Source organism: Aquila chrysaetos, chromosome 12 (assembly GCF_900496995.4).
Source record: "Aquila chrysaetos chrysaetos chromosome 12, bAquChr1.4, whole genome shotgun sequence".
NCBI classification, from domain to species: Eukaryota; Metazoa; Chordata; class Aves; order Accipitriformes; family Accipitridae; genus Aquila; species Aquila chrysaetos.
Window position 1 is genome coordinate 21357844 of NC_044015.1, and position 13666 is coordinate 21371509.

At 37.3% G+C, this 13666-nt stretch overlaps 1 protein-coding gene across 2 annotated transcripts; it reads left to right on the forward strand.

Moving 5' to 3' along the window:
- The first annotated feature begins 4995 nt into the window (after positions 1 to 4995).
- On the forward strand, positions 4996 to 13405 carry VCAM1 (vascular cell adhesion molecule 1). Of its 2 annotated transcripts, XM_030033707.2 has the most exons (8): positions 5004 to 5189; positions 5915 to 6193; positions 6901 to 7218; positions 7833 to 8105; positions 8714 to 8977; positions 9422 to 9688; positions 11217 to 11483; positions 12794 to 13405. In XM_030033707.2, exons 1-8 carry the CDS (start codon positions 5138 to 5140, stop codon positions 12952 to 12954), a joined length of 1881 nt encoding a protein of 626 aa, XP_029889567.1. In that variant the 5' UTR covers positions 5004 to 5137; the 3' UTR covers positions 12955 to 13405. The 2 variants fall into 2 exon arrangements, with proteins under 2 accessions (XP_029889568.1, XP_029889567.1); XM_030033708.2 differs by lacking the exon at positions 11217 to 11483 and having other exon boundaries at positions 4996 to 5189.
- The last annotated feature ends 261 nt before the right edge of the window (positions 13406 to 13666 follow it).

The following is a 13666-nucleotide window of genomic DNA, read 5'->3' on the forward strand; positions in this document are numbered from 1 at the left end:
TTTTTTTTGTTGTGGGTTTTGGGGTTTTTTTTTACATATGTCACTATGAAGACATAGTCTCAGCTACCCAAACTAATAAAGTTTGACTTACGGTACAGTACTTGGCACTCTAAGTATGTGGATTTAAAGGCTATTCAACAGTTTCACTTTTAGATTCAGCATCACTAAAATCATACTTTCTTTTTTTTAGAAATAAGATTTGGAATTTCCACAGCTTGTTTTTTGCCAGCAACAAGAGACTAAGATAAAAAGTAGGGACTTTTTTCTCTAGTGCCTTCTATTTATTTTTTAGATGAACTTCTTGTTCCTTCTGTGAAGTGAAATAGGCAATGCCTCTGAATAGAAGAAAATGAGAAATTAGTTATTTTGTAGTCTATGTGAGTTATCATATCTCTGTATTATTTTATCTGGCATCTTTTGTAGATTTTGGATGCCTTCAGACTAACCAAACAAGAAGTGTCATAGCTGGGGAGCTGGTGCCTGAGAAAGGTAATGAAGGAAGTAGATGCATTTATTTTTATATACAGTATTTCAGAAATTCCAGAAAAGGGAAAGAAGCAGATGACAGAACTTTCTTAAGTTGTTTCTTTTTTCCCTTTTTTCAACAGATGACAAGTTAGATGTGGAGTACAATTGTAAGGTCTGATGTGGGTTACACGGTAATGCGTTGGTGTTCTTTTTGTAGCTAGGAACAAAGTTACAATTCCTGAAACAGACACAACCCTTTAAATAGATCTGCTTGTAGATCTCATCCTTCCCATCTAGAGATGAAAATTATAGGGAGTCAGTGATGCTCTCCTCCCCCTCTTGGGGGCTATACAGAGGTTGTATTATTGTCAGATGATGACAAAGAAGGTGGAAGGAGTTAGGGAAAGCAAAGGGTCAGGGAACCAAAAAGCCAGTAGGCACTGAGGAAGGAAAGAACTGTATAACCCGTATAGCAGGCTATTGAGGTTGCTGAGAACTGAAAATTTTGAGGCTGGCAGATCATTATCTGCTGTATAAGCCATATAGTCATCAGCATTCATACATGTCCTCCAGGTTCATGGTTTTTTCAGTTATTTGATCAAGATATGACCATATTAAAGGTGTTACCTTGGATTTGGTGCCTGAAGGGCATTCCGTCTTTGCTGATGCAGATATATTTTTCCCTCTGAGAATAGTTCTCATTTGAGTTACAGCATATTCCTCTTGTGTGATCATACCATGGAGGTATCAGACACTCTTTGTGTAGGGTGAAAGCTCTTCATCCCAGCTGCTTCCATAAAACATCAGAAACCCTGTAAGAGGCTTTCTTATACTCAGACATCCAGTGTGCATCCCAAGGAGATTTTTCATTAGATGGGTGAGCGCTGCAGTCTGAATGGGGGACCTAAGTGTGAACTTGCTGTAATACCTCTATGATCTGAGGCTAAAGAATTGCTGAGTCAGACTTAGCTGCATATTCTCACCTGAATGCCATGCCTTCCACAGGATTCTGCCCTCTCAAGCTAATGGGACAGAAAGATGCTTGGTAATAAACATGCTGCATATGTTTCTGTGTTGGGGCCCTGTATAGAAGTTATTATTCCAGCATTGGGTATTTTTAGCAGAAACCCCAAATGGTGGCTCTAGATGCAGACATTGGGATGAAGTGCCATGAAGCATTTTATTGCAACACAAGAAATAGAATGTAGAATTAGATGAGTTTCCTTCTACCTCCTTTTTTATAATCTCCTCTGCCAAAAGAGAAGGATTAGCCCTCTTCCCCATAGGTCCTTGGCCATAAATCACAAAACCAGTGGTGAAGGTTTTAAGAGACCAAATTCTGCATGAAATTTAGCCTTTCAGCTTTCCCCTAATAGCCTCCATGAGACAGTGCAGTACATTAAAAATACAGGAAGAGGGTTAGAAATGTTGGATAACTAACATGTAGGATAACGTGCATTTTGTTCAAGTAAAAAGTTCTTGATACCTTAATGTATTATGTCTTTTGTCTAGAGGAAATTCATTGAAGTTCATCACATAGGTATTTGGCAGGGTTGTAGAAGTACGAGTTAAAGCAAATGCTTAGCACAGTTCTGAAATGGTTTTCTTTTCTTACGTTCCAGAAAAGTCTGAAGTAAGTTTCAGTTTCCTGAAGGACATTTGTAATTTCTGATGCCAGGCCAAAAATGATGGGTTCAGTATTTCCAAACTCCCTTCTGAGACACACAATTGTTTTATCTTTGTCCATCAAAGCCTGAGAAAAGTCTCTTTTGATTACTAGATGTATTGGAAAACATATATTTACATGCCAGTGCTTAATTCTTTTAATCTCTTTTGTCTTTAGTAATATTTTCATAATACTTGTTAGATTCCAGTCTTCATTATGCTCTGCATGTGTCAGGATTTCTTCCAGTTTATCCTGTAATACTTGATCTCACTGTGAATCTAGATGCATCCTCTATTTTTATCCCCAGCATCCTCCTCTGTCCCATTTGAAAAAAAAGCTAGATTATCTGAACTCTTGAGGTCAACTGCTAAAACTTGTCAGCTGATGTCTATTTGGTTTTGGACAGAACATCCAGTTCTGAAAATAAGCAAACTTGATACCCATTTTTCTATTTGTGGGTTGACACTGAGGATAGTAGGAGCAACAGTAAAGTACATGTTCTTTTTAAATACATAGAAGGCTCACGTTTGAAGTTGGATAAAGAGCAAGTTTTAATAAATTTTTTAATTTCTTGGCAGATCTGTACTTCCTTTAATAACGTTTGTAAGCTAACCCTGCTCTTACCTATACTGTCTGAGTTAAATTTGTCTGGTCGCTCAGTACAGTAGTCCCCCTGGTAAGGATCCAACTCCGGTAAAGTTAATGGCAGCTGTCCAGTTTAATTTACTGAGAGCTGGATCAAAGTTATTTCCTATTTCATGTTATCTGATAAAGGACTTGATTACAATTTTTCCAGCATGCGGATATGGCCTCCTATTTTTATATCTAGAAACTGATTTCCCAGAAACAGGGAAAATTTTGCCTTTTCTCCTTCAGTTTAGCCTATGATTATTTAAGCAGTCAAAGCAGAAGAGTTTCATTTCTTGCTTCTCTCTGCCTATGATTAAACAGTATTTATTTGCACCTTAACTAAGAGAGTACACTTTCCTTTAACAAAACTCTTTTCTGTGAAGTAAAATCACATTCTGTAGATGTTGTTGCCTACTCTGGATAGATTTTGGATTTCTGAGTTTGATAATAGTACTTCGAGAACAGTACTCTGCTTGCATTTCCCAAGACTTAAAAGAATTTTTTTTTTTCCTCCTCCTCCTCCTCCTCTAATAAAAACAATGATGATGATGATAATAATATATTATGGGAGAATCCAGTGTGGCAGTTTTAGTGAATTTCAGCATTAGTAACTTTTGGTTCGGTGTTGCTAGGTGCTTCAGATTTCCCTGTATTATTGTCTTCTGGGTAATGCTTGGGTTGTCTTGTTTAGTTTTTTTGTATTTCTGAATATTGTTGTTATTATTAATTATTATTATTTTGAAGACATACTTTCTGCCTGAGATCACAATTTTATCTTCCCACAATCATTACATCCCTTTTATATTTAGGAGTTTATTATAGGTGTATGAAAAAAGTGGTTGATACTTCTTATTTTACCTAGTGTGTTTCTGTAGCAGCTTGTGCTGTCCAGCTGTCCTTTGATGAGGATGCAAATGTAGGGGCAGCTGCAGTCAGGGAAAAAGCAGAAGAAAATAGTTCCTGAAGAAGACCACACTGGGTGTAGGCCAGCAGGAGCCTTATATCTTCTGGTACTACTCTCGCCTGAACATGGTATTTTGGAGTTAGCATTAGGTTATTAACTGTAAAATCTGCTCCACTCAAAAAGTATTATGTTGATGTAGTGCCAGCTTTTCAGCAATTAAATTTCTTTAACATTACAGCATTGTTACTACAGCCTTTATTTTTCCAAGTTATTACTCATTTACTAGATATTTGAATCTGTGCTGTTTATAAAATATACTATATGATGACAATATTTCACAGACATCAAATGACCAAAGTATTACATACCAAATGATTTGTCAGAGACATTTTAAAAGCATATATGTTTTGTTTTTAATTTCTTGCTGCTTGTATTTAATGATTCATGATTGACCAATATGAACTACTCAAGTAGTTGAATAAGTAAACAACTGAGATGTGGAAACCTTTATCCATTAATTGCATTCATAGCATTTCCCAATTGAAAACTAAACACTGAAAATGTTATTTTACTTTTTTTATAACATGGCTGCTACATTAGCCAGTAATAGTTGTCCTCAGACATTCCAAACTGGATTCGTACACCCACTGGAAACCGAATGCTGAAAATAATCCCAGAGTTCTATTATCAACTGCTATACTTCAATTATACATAAACAGGACATAAGAGATCTGAGAGGCATATCAGTAACATAATGCATAGCAGTAGCCTCTTGAAAGAGAGACATTTTAGGGACATTTTTAAAGAGGGATTGGGAAAACTAGTTCATTCAATTCATCCGAACAGGGTGAGCCTGATTCATTCAAGCTGATCAAGTCGGATCTCCAGACTTCTGTTATCTGACTTGTTTCTTCATTTTTAGGGGTCCAAAATACTTAGGCATGTGAGTAACAACACGTCTGAAACCGGTAGCGCAGTTTTCCAAGGGAATACTGAGGTAAAGTTATTTACAGAACCGAGGATTGTTAGAAGGATGCTCAGGACTCAGCCCTACAAATATATTTGCACTGACAGCAAGCTTGAATAACTTTTCCCTCTGAGATACAGCGCCATTCAATCACTTGTAGGATCAGATCTTGACTTGCTCTTTTTAAGTCTCGTAGGCACAGTATTACAAGTGGTGGTGGTTACCGTTTCCCCGGGCTTGGAGTCCTGTGCGGGGAGAAGCAGCAGAGGGCGCCGAGCCCGGGGCCACGGCCCGGCGCGGTCTCTTCCCGCCCTGGGATTCCCCGTCCAGGGATTTCCCGCTCCACCTGGAGGAGAGCCTTTATAAACGGCGCGCTGGCTCTCTTCTAGTAAACTGTTGCAGAGCAGCAGGATCTCACTGTGCTTCTTCACAGAAAATAGAAAGCACGGCTTTTGAGTTTACTTTCTTTACCTAGTAACAGCAATTACAAAGGTTAAAACAGATGGGAAGAACAAGCCAAGCTGTGCTGCTAATTTTGTATGTGTTTATGACAGGTAAGTTGGGGGGATGGGGGCGTTTGCTTTATTTGTTTTTAATTTTGTTAAGTGTAAACTGACCTACAACTTACTGTTTGATCTTTATTTCTCTTTGTTCTGGTTGCTTTTACATTTCAGTGAATATAACTGTCAATTAAGTAGTTTTGTCAAAATGTCAGGAAGTTTTTTTGACGTTTACTTTGAGCTTTTCTACGCTCTGCAGTGACACAGTCATTTTCTTACTGAGTTTGCTAAAAGACAGTCTAGGAGACAACTGCAGTATATCACTGCATGTTTGATTTTTACTGTCATCCCTGACAGTATCAGTCAAGTCTGGTACTAAATGTCCTGTTGAAAGTGATTCTGCAGTTGTCCTTGCTATCTTACTTACCGCCCCTCCCCTCAAATGTTACAAAGTTTTAGAACCAGATCCACCTGACAAAAAAAAGTTATATTGTGCCAATGCATTTATTTTCACTGACAGCATTGGGTTTATACCATTTTATACATGAGAACTGTCTGTTAGAGTCATCTGAGTCTGTATTATCCTTGACAAAAATAGCAATGTTTATGGGGTATTTTGGAGATGTAAACCACTGTATGAGCTTTATTAGTTTAACCTCCACACAACTGTAAAGTAAACTTGCAAAGTGATGACCTCATGTCACAGTAGAACATGAGAAGAAATGGGAAAATAATAGTTGAGAATGCTGCTGAGTTTATGTATGTTCTCCCTATTGTAGTTAAAGCATTTGAAATGGAGATTATACCTGCTAACAGAATTGTTGCACAGATTGGAGAAACACTCATACTCACATGCAATACTACTGGCTGTGCATCACCAAGTTTTTCCTGGAGAACCCAGATGGACAACCCCCTTGGAGGAACAGTGAACAACCATAGGACATACTCTACCTTGACTATGAATCCAGTTAGCATTGTGAATTCTCATGATTATCTGTGTACTGTCTTCTGTGGTGAGAAAGAGAAAAAAGAGAAGAGTATCAAAGTTGAACTTTACTGTAAGTAAACATGTAAAATTCTCTTGAAGTAGTACACATTCGTAAAAAATCAATAATTGTTTTTTCATATCATGGTTGGCAGTTAACTGATAATGCTAGGATAATGAGCCTGCTATAGCTCAACATATATTTCCTTGTAAGATTCCTTTATCTGTCTGTTCAGGACTCTTTCTTAGCCCCTTTCTGCTTAGCTTTCTGCACTGAAGTTAGTACTTATTCTTGGTAATACTTGAAAGCCAAAACGTAGACTCCCCAAAACATCCATAGAGCTGGGAAAAACAAACAAACAAACAAACAAACAAACAAAAAAAAACCAAAAAAAAAACCACAAAGCCTTTGCAGTTTGCAGGGGAATGATTCAGATGTCTAAACCTACCAGCACAGAAAACAGGATGCCACCAATGTATGGCTTGCTCTGAATGCCCATATTTAGGCAGCTGTATCACTGCCTAGGTGCCTTGCTGGATCTTATTAGATTATTTGTGATCATATTTCAACAACTGTACAAATATAATTCCTGTTAGTGTATGAACTGCTTATAAAAGACCTGTATGTCTTCATATCAAGATATGTCTTGTAATAAAGTTGATGTAACATCATGTTCTGAATGCCTCTAAACTCAAGATGTTTGATGTCTGGATCTTGCTCTTATGTTGACCCTAGAGCTCATCTCTGCTAGACTAAAGAAATGGATTTTATTCTTTTAGCTTTCCCCAGCGATCCTATCATTGAGATCAGGCCATCCTTAGTTGCTGGAGAACCAGTCACTGTCATCTGTAAAATTCCTGATGTGTATCCTTCTGATCACCTGGAAGTACTCCTAAAGAAAGAGGGATATACTCTTCATGAGGAAAATTTTTATGAAGATGACAGCACAAATACAGAGACCAAAACTGTGACTTATTCTTTTAATCCCACGGCTGAAGATATTGAGAAAGAGATTACCTGTGTGGCCAAGTTACCAATTGCTTATATGGACTTTGAACCTAAAGAAAGAGTAACTTCTCAGAAACTGAATACAAACTGTAAGTATTTTTATTCTAGGGCTTTCACACCAAGTACTGTTTAATGTTAAGTTTCATGGAATGGGTTTATAAAGCGTGTGCTATAAATCATTTATAATCTGAACTTCTTATCTATGTAGATAATCTATTGTATTCAGTTGAATTCTGTTGTATTCAGTAACAGTCACTGAGTCATTAAATACCTACTGTTGTTCATATCAGAAGTAAGGCCCTCAGTAACTCTTCTCTCACTCTCTTACCTTGAGCACTGGTGCTCAGTCAAAAAGTAAGGACTAGAAGAAAAATGGCAGCATGCAGATAAAAAATTTTTCTTAAAATTGCCATTGTATGCTTAGCAGTTCCAGGTTTATAGTCCTAAACAATAGGGAGACAAATGTAAGAGTAAAAAAAATAAATAAATTTGTACACATTTTGTCTAGTTTATCTTTCAAAGCTGCAAGCTAAATGTCTCATCATGTGTGGAAAAATTGTTCCACTGTGTTACTGGAATACACATTATTCTCTTTTTTTTCTTGATATTGCGTGAAATGTACCTCTAGAGAAGCTAGTGTTAAAGATGTGCATGTCATTTTTCATTAACTTACTGACCTTATCTTTCTTTTGTTCTCTTCCAGCTGGCCCCAAAAATACTATCATTACTGCATCTCCAGGCAACTCGCCAATGGAAGGAGACCCTCTAAAACTCACTTGTGTGACTGAGAGTAATCCACCAACACAAATAGTTTGGAGAAAACATTTGGCTGATGAAAGCATTCAGCATCTGATAGAAAACAATGTGCTTTCTATTCCCCATACCCGTTTCACTGATTCAGGACTGTACATCTGTGAAGTAATTAATCTGGTAACTAATAAAACAGAGAAAGCAACTGTGGACATTGTCATACAAGGTACAAGTCTGCTTGAATTTAACTTGTATTATCCAGTACCCAACAGGCAGCTGCCTGTTGGGTTAGAGGATGCTGAAACACTGAAAATTAGGAAATTATGGGGCCTTCCTTGTTATGTATTCAGGATTTAGCTTTCAATTTACTGCTGTTCTTCATGGGCTGTGCTTTTCATTTCTATGCTTAATTTTCAGCAAATTCTCTCTGTACTGCTGTTGTACATGTGTAACTCTATACATTTCCTGCAATGCAACACTCAAAGTGATAAAAGAATCTGGGAAAGTGGTGGTGTGGGGGGCACTTATTTCCTTGAAATGCTAATATACATAGCAATTTCACAGGGACGTCATGTCTCCTTCTTTGAACTAGTAGTTTTAGTCATTTAGTAGTTGTTTAATAGTAAAACTGTTTGGGACACTATTATTATTACTACTACTGCTGCTGATGATGATACTACTACTACTGTTTCAATACAGCCAAAGTCTCAGACGGAGCCTGGGACCAAAACCAAAATGAACAGATCCTTGGGCTAGCAATTCCTGCTTTCTTAAAACCCTCTCCATCTTTAGTACTTTTTCATTAGTATAACAGCCTTTTCTTTTGTCATGCAGGTGCTCCAAACATTACAGAACTCTCTATTGAGCCTTCTATAACAGTTCAAGAAGGAGAAAATGTTTCCATACAATGTTCTGCTGAGAGTAACCCTCCTCCCAAGATTATTTTAAGGAGAAAATCTGACAGTGCAGACATGGGGTCTTACAGTGAGGGAAGAATTCTTCTTCCATCTGTGACATTCCTAAATGGAGGAGACTACGAATGTATAGCAGAAAACAAGTTTGGGAAAAGTAAAAGTGAAATAACACTTAATGTAGAATGTGAGTATGTGTAATGTTTTCCCAATAATTTAAAAATAATTGGTTAATTCTCTACTTGACTTCAGTGATAAATGTAACCATCAAACTAAACAAAACCCTGTGAGTACAAAAAAATCAGCATAGTCCTCTGCTATTCCCCAAGGAAAGGAGCAGTGCGGATGAGCAAAACAAAGACACGAAATCTTTAATGTAATGACAGTCTTAAGTCAGGATCTGAATGAACGAGAAACTGATCTACCTTAACGTTCTTGTTTAGAAGTACTTGGTTAGTATGCTTAGGCTATAAAGAGTTTGTATGGAAGCTCCCATACTATGTGCTTTACTTATTCTGAGAATGAAAAAGAAATTAACTTTGGGAGGCTGACAGCCTGGCATCCAGTAGGACTTGTTGGATCCATCCCTAAAAAATCCAATGATGATTAACTACAGGATTCTTCCTTTCAGATGGACCAAAGAATACAATGATCTCTGTTATCCCTGCTACTGCTGTTAAAGAAGGAGAAACTGTGATAATGAAATGTACTAGTTCTGGTAATCCGGCTCCAGTGATCTCTTGGAAGAAAAAGACGGCCACTGGGGAGCTGGAGAAAATGTTTAAAGATGCCACTTTACCTATACAGAATGTAAAAAGTCAAGATATGGGGCTTTATGAATGTGAAGCTCATAACCAATTTGGCAGAGAAGAAAAAGCTGTCAGATTACTTGTTCAAGGTTAGTAGAACAAGACAGAACACAAGTTTTTTGTTTTATGTATTTTAGGTCCAGATCTCATCTGTGAAGGGTGAGGGAATTCTGTCTTTGATGTCAATGGAGTTAAAAGGTGGTCCTAATGTCATTAGGTCATTTAGGAAGCTTCAAACAATGAAGGGTGAATTCTGTCTTTGTACAGATAGCATATGCAAAGTCCTCAGGTCAGCTGAGCTTCTATTACTCTTCTATTTGGCAAATGTATGCATAAGGCAAAGCAGCTATGCAGTGCCCGTATTTTCTTCCAAATAGGTCTCAGTGGAGGGTCCAGATACCTGCATACAAAAGATTCAAAGAGAAAGTATGTGCTCAAATCTCTGTGGAGGGACTGTATTACAACCCCTTGGCTCTCCTTTAAGTTATGAGTCTATCCTGTTCTTGCAAGCTGCATTAAAGCTATACCAAATGCTGATTCCTCAACCTACATGCAATGATAGCAAGTTTCATTTTCAGTAGTAAGCAGACTTCTCTGTTTCAGCCCCACTGTTTCTGTTTATTGCATGACAACAGTGCTTAGGCATCACTTCTGCCACTAATCCATCTCTCTTTCTTATTCTTTACTATTTTTGTATCTGCACCAAAAAATACACTTTCAGTTTTCCCTTCAAGTGCAGTGATACAAGGAGAAAGTGTTACCATCTTTTGCACATCTGCAGATGTTACATCTGTTCAGAGTACTCTGTGAAAGAAAATAGGTGATGGGATCGCTACTCTTGAAGCAGTAGGTGGTAAATATACCAAAGACAGAGCTCAGCTAAAGGATGCAGAAACATATGAATGCGTATCATTAATGAATGGGGAGAGCAGTCTCAGCACATAGTATTTTATGTCAAAGGTTAGTTAAAATAGCTACTGTACAGAGTTAATATTAGGATTTGTTTTAGACAGACAGAATAACATCTTCAGTTCCATTAAGAATTAATTGTCTTTAAAAAAACTGAGAAGAGTTGCACAGGTTCTTGTCATAAGTGGTAGGATCTTAGTGCTAATGAAAACTGTCCAAAACGGCAGATGCACAAAACAATTGCTGCTTCAAAATTTTTCATAGTTCCACTTCCACCTTTGAAAACAGGATGTAAAATTGTGGAACCTAGTGAAAAAATACTATTCTAGGACTCCTTCCTTTGCCTTCCCTATTTCTCTTCTGTTGAAAGAGGACATCAACCTCTGGGTCTGTTGGTCTGTGTCCTTTCATGAACTCAAAATGAATAAACAGTGAATTTAAAATAAGAAAAGAAGAAAAGACTCCATATAATGTAGAAGATATGCAACATACTCCATCAATTGATAAAATGTTCTTTCTGTCAGCTGCTGTTGACAGCAGTGTGTGAAGGATAGCTGGTGACAGAGCAGTGTCTGAAGCTACATGCTTGAATATTATAGTGAATCCATTAACTGGATTAGTACTTTGTGTGTACAAGCTGTTGATACCTCATGAGTTTTTTCCTTCTGTTTGTTACTAAATCCTACCTTGCATTTCTTTTCTTTTCAGTTCCTCCCCAAAATATTACTGTGTTAGTATATCCATCAGAAAATGTTAAAGAAGGAGAAAATGTCACTATTACATGTAGCACGTACAGTAACCCACCATCACAGATGGTCCTGAAAAAAGTCCATCAGGAGAAAGAAATTATTCTGTCATCAGTGAATGGAACCTTTATACTCTACAATGTCACCAAAAATGATGCAGGCAGATATTTGCTTGACGTTTTCAATGAGGCTGGAAACAACGTCAAAGTGATTGAGATATCTGTTGTAGGTAGGTAGATCTATTGCCTTGAACTTACTTTGTTCGTACTTTCTAATGAGTTTTGTGTCAAGGTGAGCACAACTAGCTCATGGCTGATCCTTGTGCAACAATACTGCAGTTAACCTCAAAAAATTCCCCAAATCAAACAAAATAATAGAACAGCTGATGAGAATAAGCTGTATTTAACCTTGTTGTGGTTTAACCCCAGCCAGCAACTAAGCACCACACAGCTGCTCACTCACTTCGCCCCCACCCAGTAGGGTAGGGGAGAGCATCAGAAGGAAAAAGGTAAAACTCATGGGTAGAGATAAGAACAGTTTAATAGAACAGAAAGCAAGAAAATAATAATGATACTAACAATAATAAAATGACAATAATAATGAAATAATTGGAATACACAAAACAAGTGATGCACAATGCAATTCCTCACCATTCACTGACCGATTCTCAGTTAGTTCCCAAGCAGCGATCCCCCCACACCAACTCCCCCCAGTTTATATACTGGGCATGACATCACATGGTATGGAACATTCCTTTGGCCAGTTTGGGTCAGCTGTCCCGGCTGTGTCCCCTCCCAGCTTCTTGTGCCCCTCCAGCCTTCTTGCTGGCTGGGCACAAGAAGCTGGAAAATCCTTGACTTGGTATAAACACTAATTAGCAATAACTGAAAACATCAGTGTGTTATCAACATTCTTATACTGAACCCAAAACAGAACACTATACCAGCTACTAGAAAGAAAATTAACTCCATCCCAGCTGAAACCAGGACAAACCTCCTTACAGTGTAGATGTTATTATCTCTCTTACCCAAGTTGGTGCAGTAGCTGTAAGGATAGGGCCAGAAAAAGGTGGATCCTGGCTGCATTTCTGTCCACATGCATGAACGGTGAGACTAATCCAGAGAAAGTTCTGTTTCTCAAAAAGGTCTAAAATTTGGACTTTTTAAACATGGGTCTTCTCCTGAAGCATTGTTTCCAGGAGGTAGAAATGTCCCCAGATGTTTCCTGGGTAAAATATATTATATTCTTCTTGTATTCTTCATGAGCTCCACAGTATCCTTCATTGTAGATGATATCAGATGGGTCTGAACTTGCACAGCAAATCCAAGACCAAGATAGTGGCTAGGAATTCAAATGTGTATAATGGAGTTACTAAAGAAAAAAGCATAAGGAAAATGTTTTGAAATGTGCTTTGTGCACGAAAACAGAACTAGTGTTCCAAATGAAGGTCATTAATAACACTGCTTTTACAGTAATATATATATATATGTTTCAATCAGGTTTTACACAATTTTTTCCTCCTTTTGTCTCCATTTTCAGGAAGATTGGAAAAAACAGATCAAATGATACCACTGATAATTGCATTCTCCTGTGTAACAGCAGTAGCAGTACCTGTAGTTGCAATTTTGATCTACGTGTCAAGAAAAGCAAAGATAAATGGATCCTACAGTCTTGTAAAAGCATTCGGGCTGAAAGTGTGATCGCATGAATATAAGTCTAAGTTCATAATAAGCAATGTTATTTATTGTTGTGACTGGTTCCACTCTTCTATAACATACGGTAACAAACAAATGACTTAAGAACACTGCCATGTGATAGCAAATGGATTTTTTTCATGTACATGTGTCAGTATTTATTTTAAAGGGAATGCTAGCATCCTGTCCTAGAAACTGGTAAATCACTTCTGTGTTGAAGCATGCTGAACAAAGAGTTCCTTGGAGAACTAGGTTTGTACATAGTGTATAATTTGTGTTATAAATATGTTCAACTGAATATCAGTTTGTAAAATTGCAGTCTTACTGCAACTGTACAGAGAAATGTTGTTAATTCAAAGATATAAATCAGCATTACTTGGGCTGATCAGATGATAATATTTTATTTTGTATTACTACAGAGTGAATGTTTTTAATACAATTTGTCTGCTCATGGTAATGTTTGGAAAATATTCTCTTTTCACTCATATTCCCATAAACTCTGTACCTTCAATGAAGTTACACAATCACTGGGCTGTGCATTCCTAGTTAAGTTAATTTAAGATCTCGAGGCTCGTAAGTGAAACATTTTATTTTAAATATTATTCAGAAAGTATCTGGGATTATAGTCTAGTTAGTTTTAGGACAGCTGAGGTATTTTTGTAGGGTTTAATCATTCTCAAATCAGTGTCAGAATTCTGTTATTTTATGATGAGCCAAA

What these genes read in the sequence shown, in the direction of transcription:
- VCAM1 (XM_030033707.2), top strand. Translation starts at nt 5,138, where the DNA reads ATGGGAAGAACAAGCCAAGCTGTGCTGCTAATTTTGTATGTGTTTATG. An exon ending in TCAGAAACTGAATACAAACT is followed by an intron (nt 7,219 to 7,832) that starts GTAAGTATTTTT and finishes GTTCTCTTCCAG; the next exon opens with CTGGCCCCAAAAATACTATC. An exon ending in TGTCAGATTACTTGTTCAAG is followed by an intron (nt 9,689 to 11,216) that starts GTTAGTAGAACA and finishes TTTTCTTTTCAG; the next exon opens with TTCCTCCCCAAAATATTACT.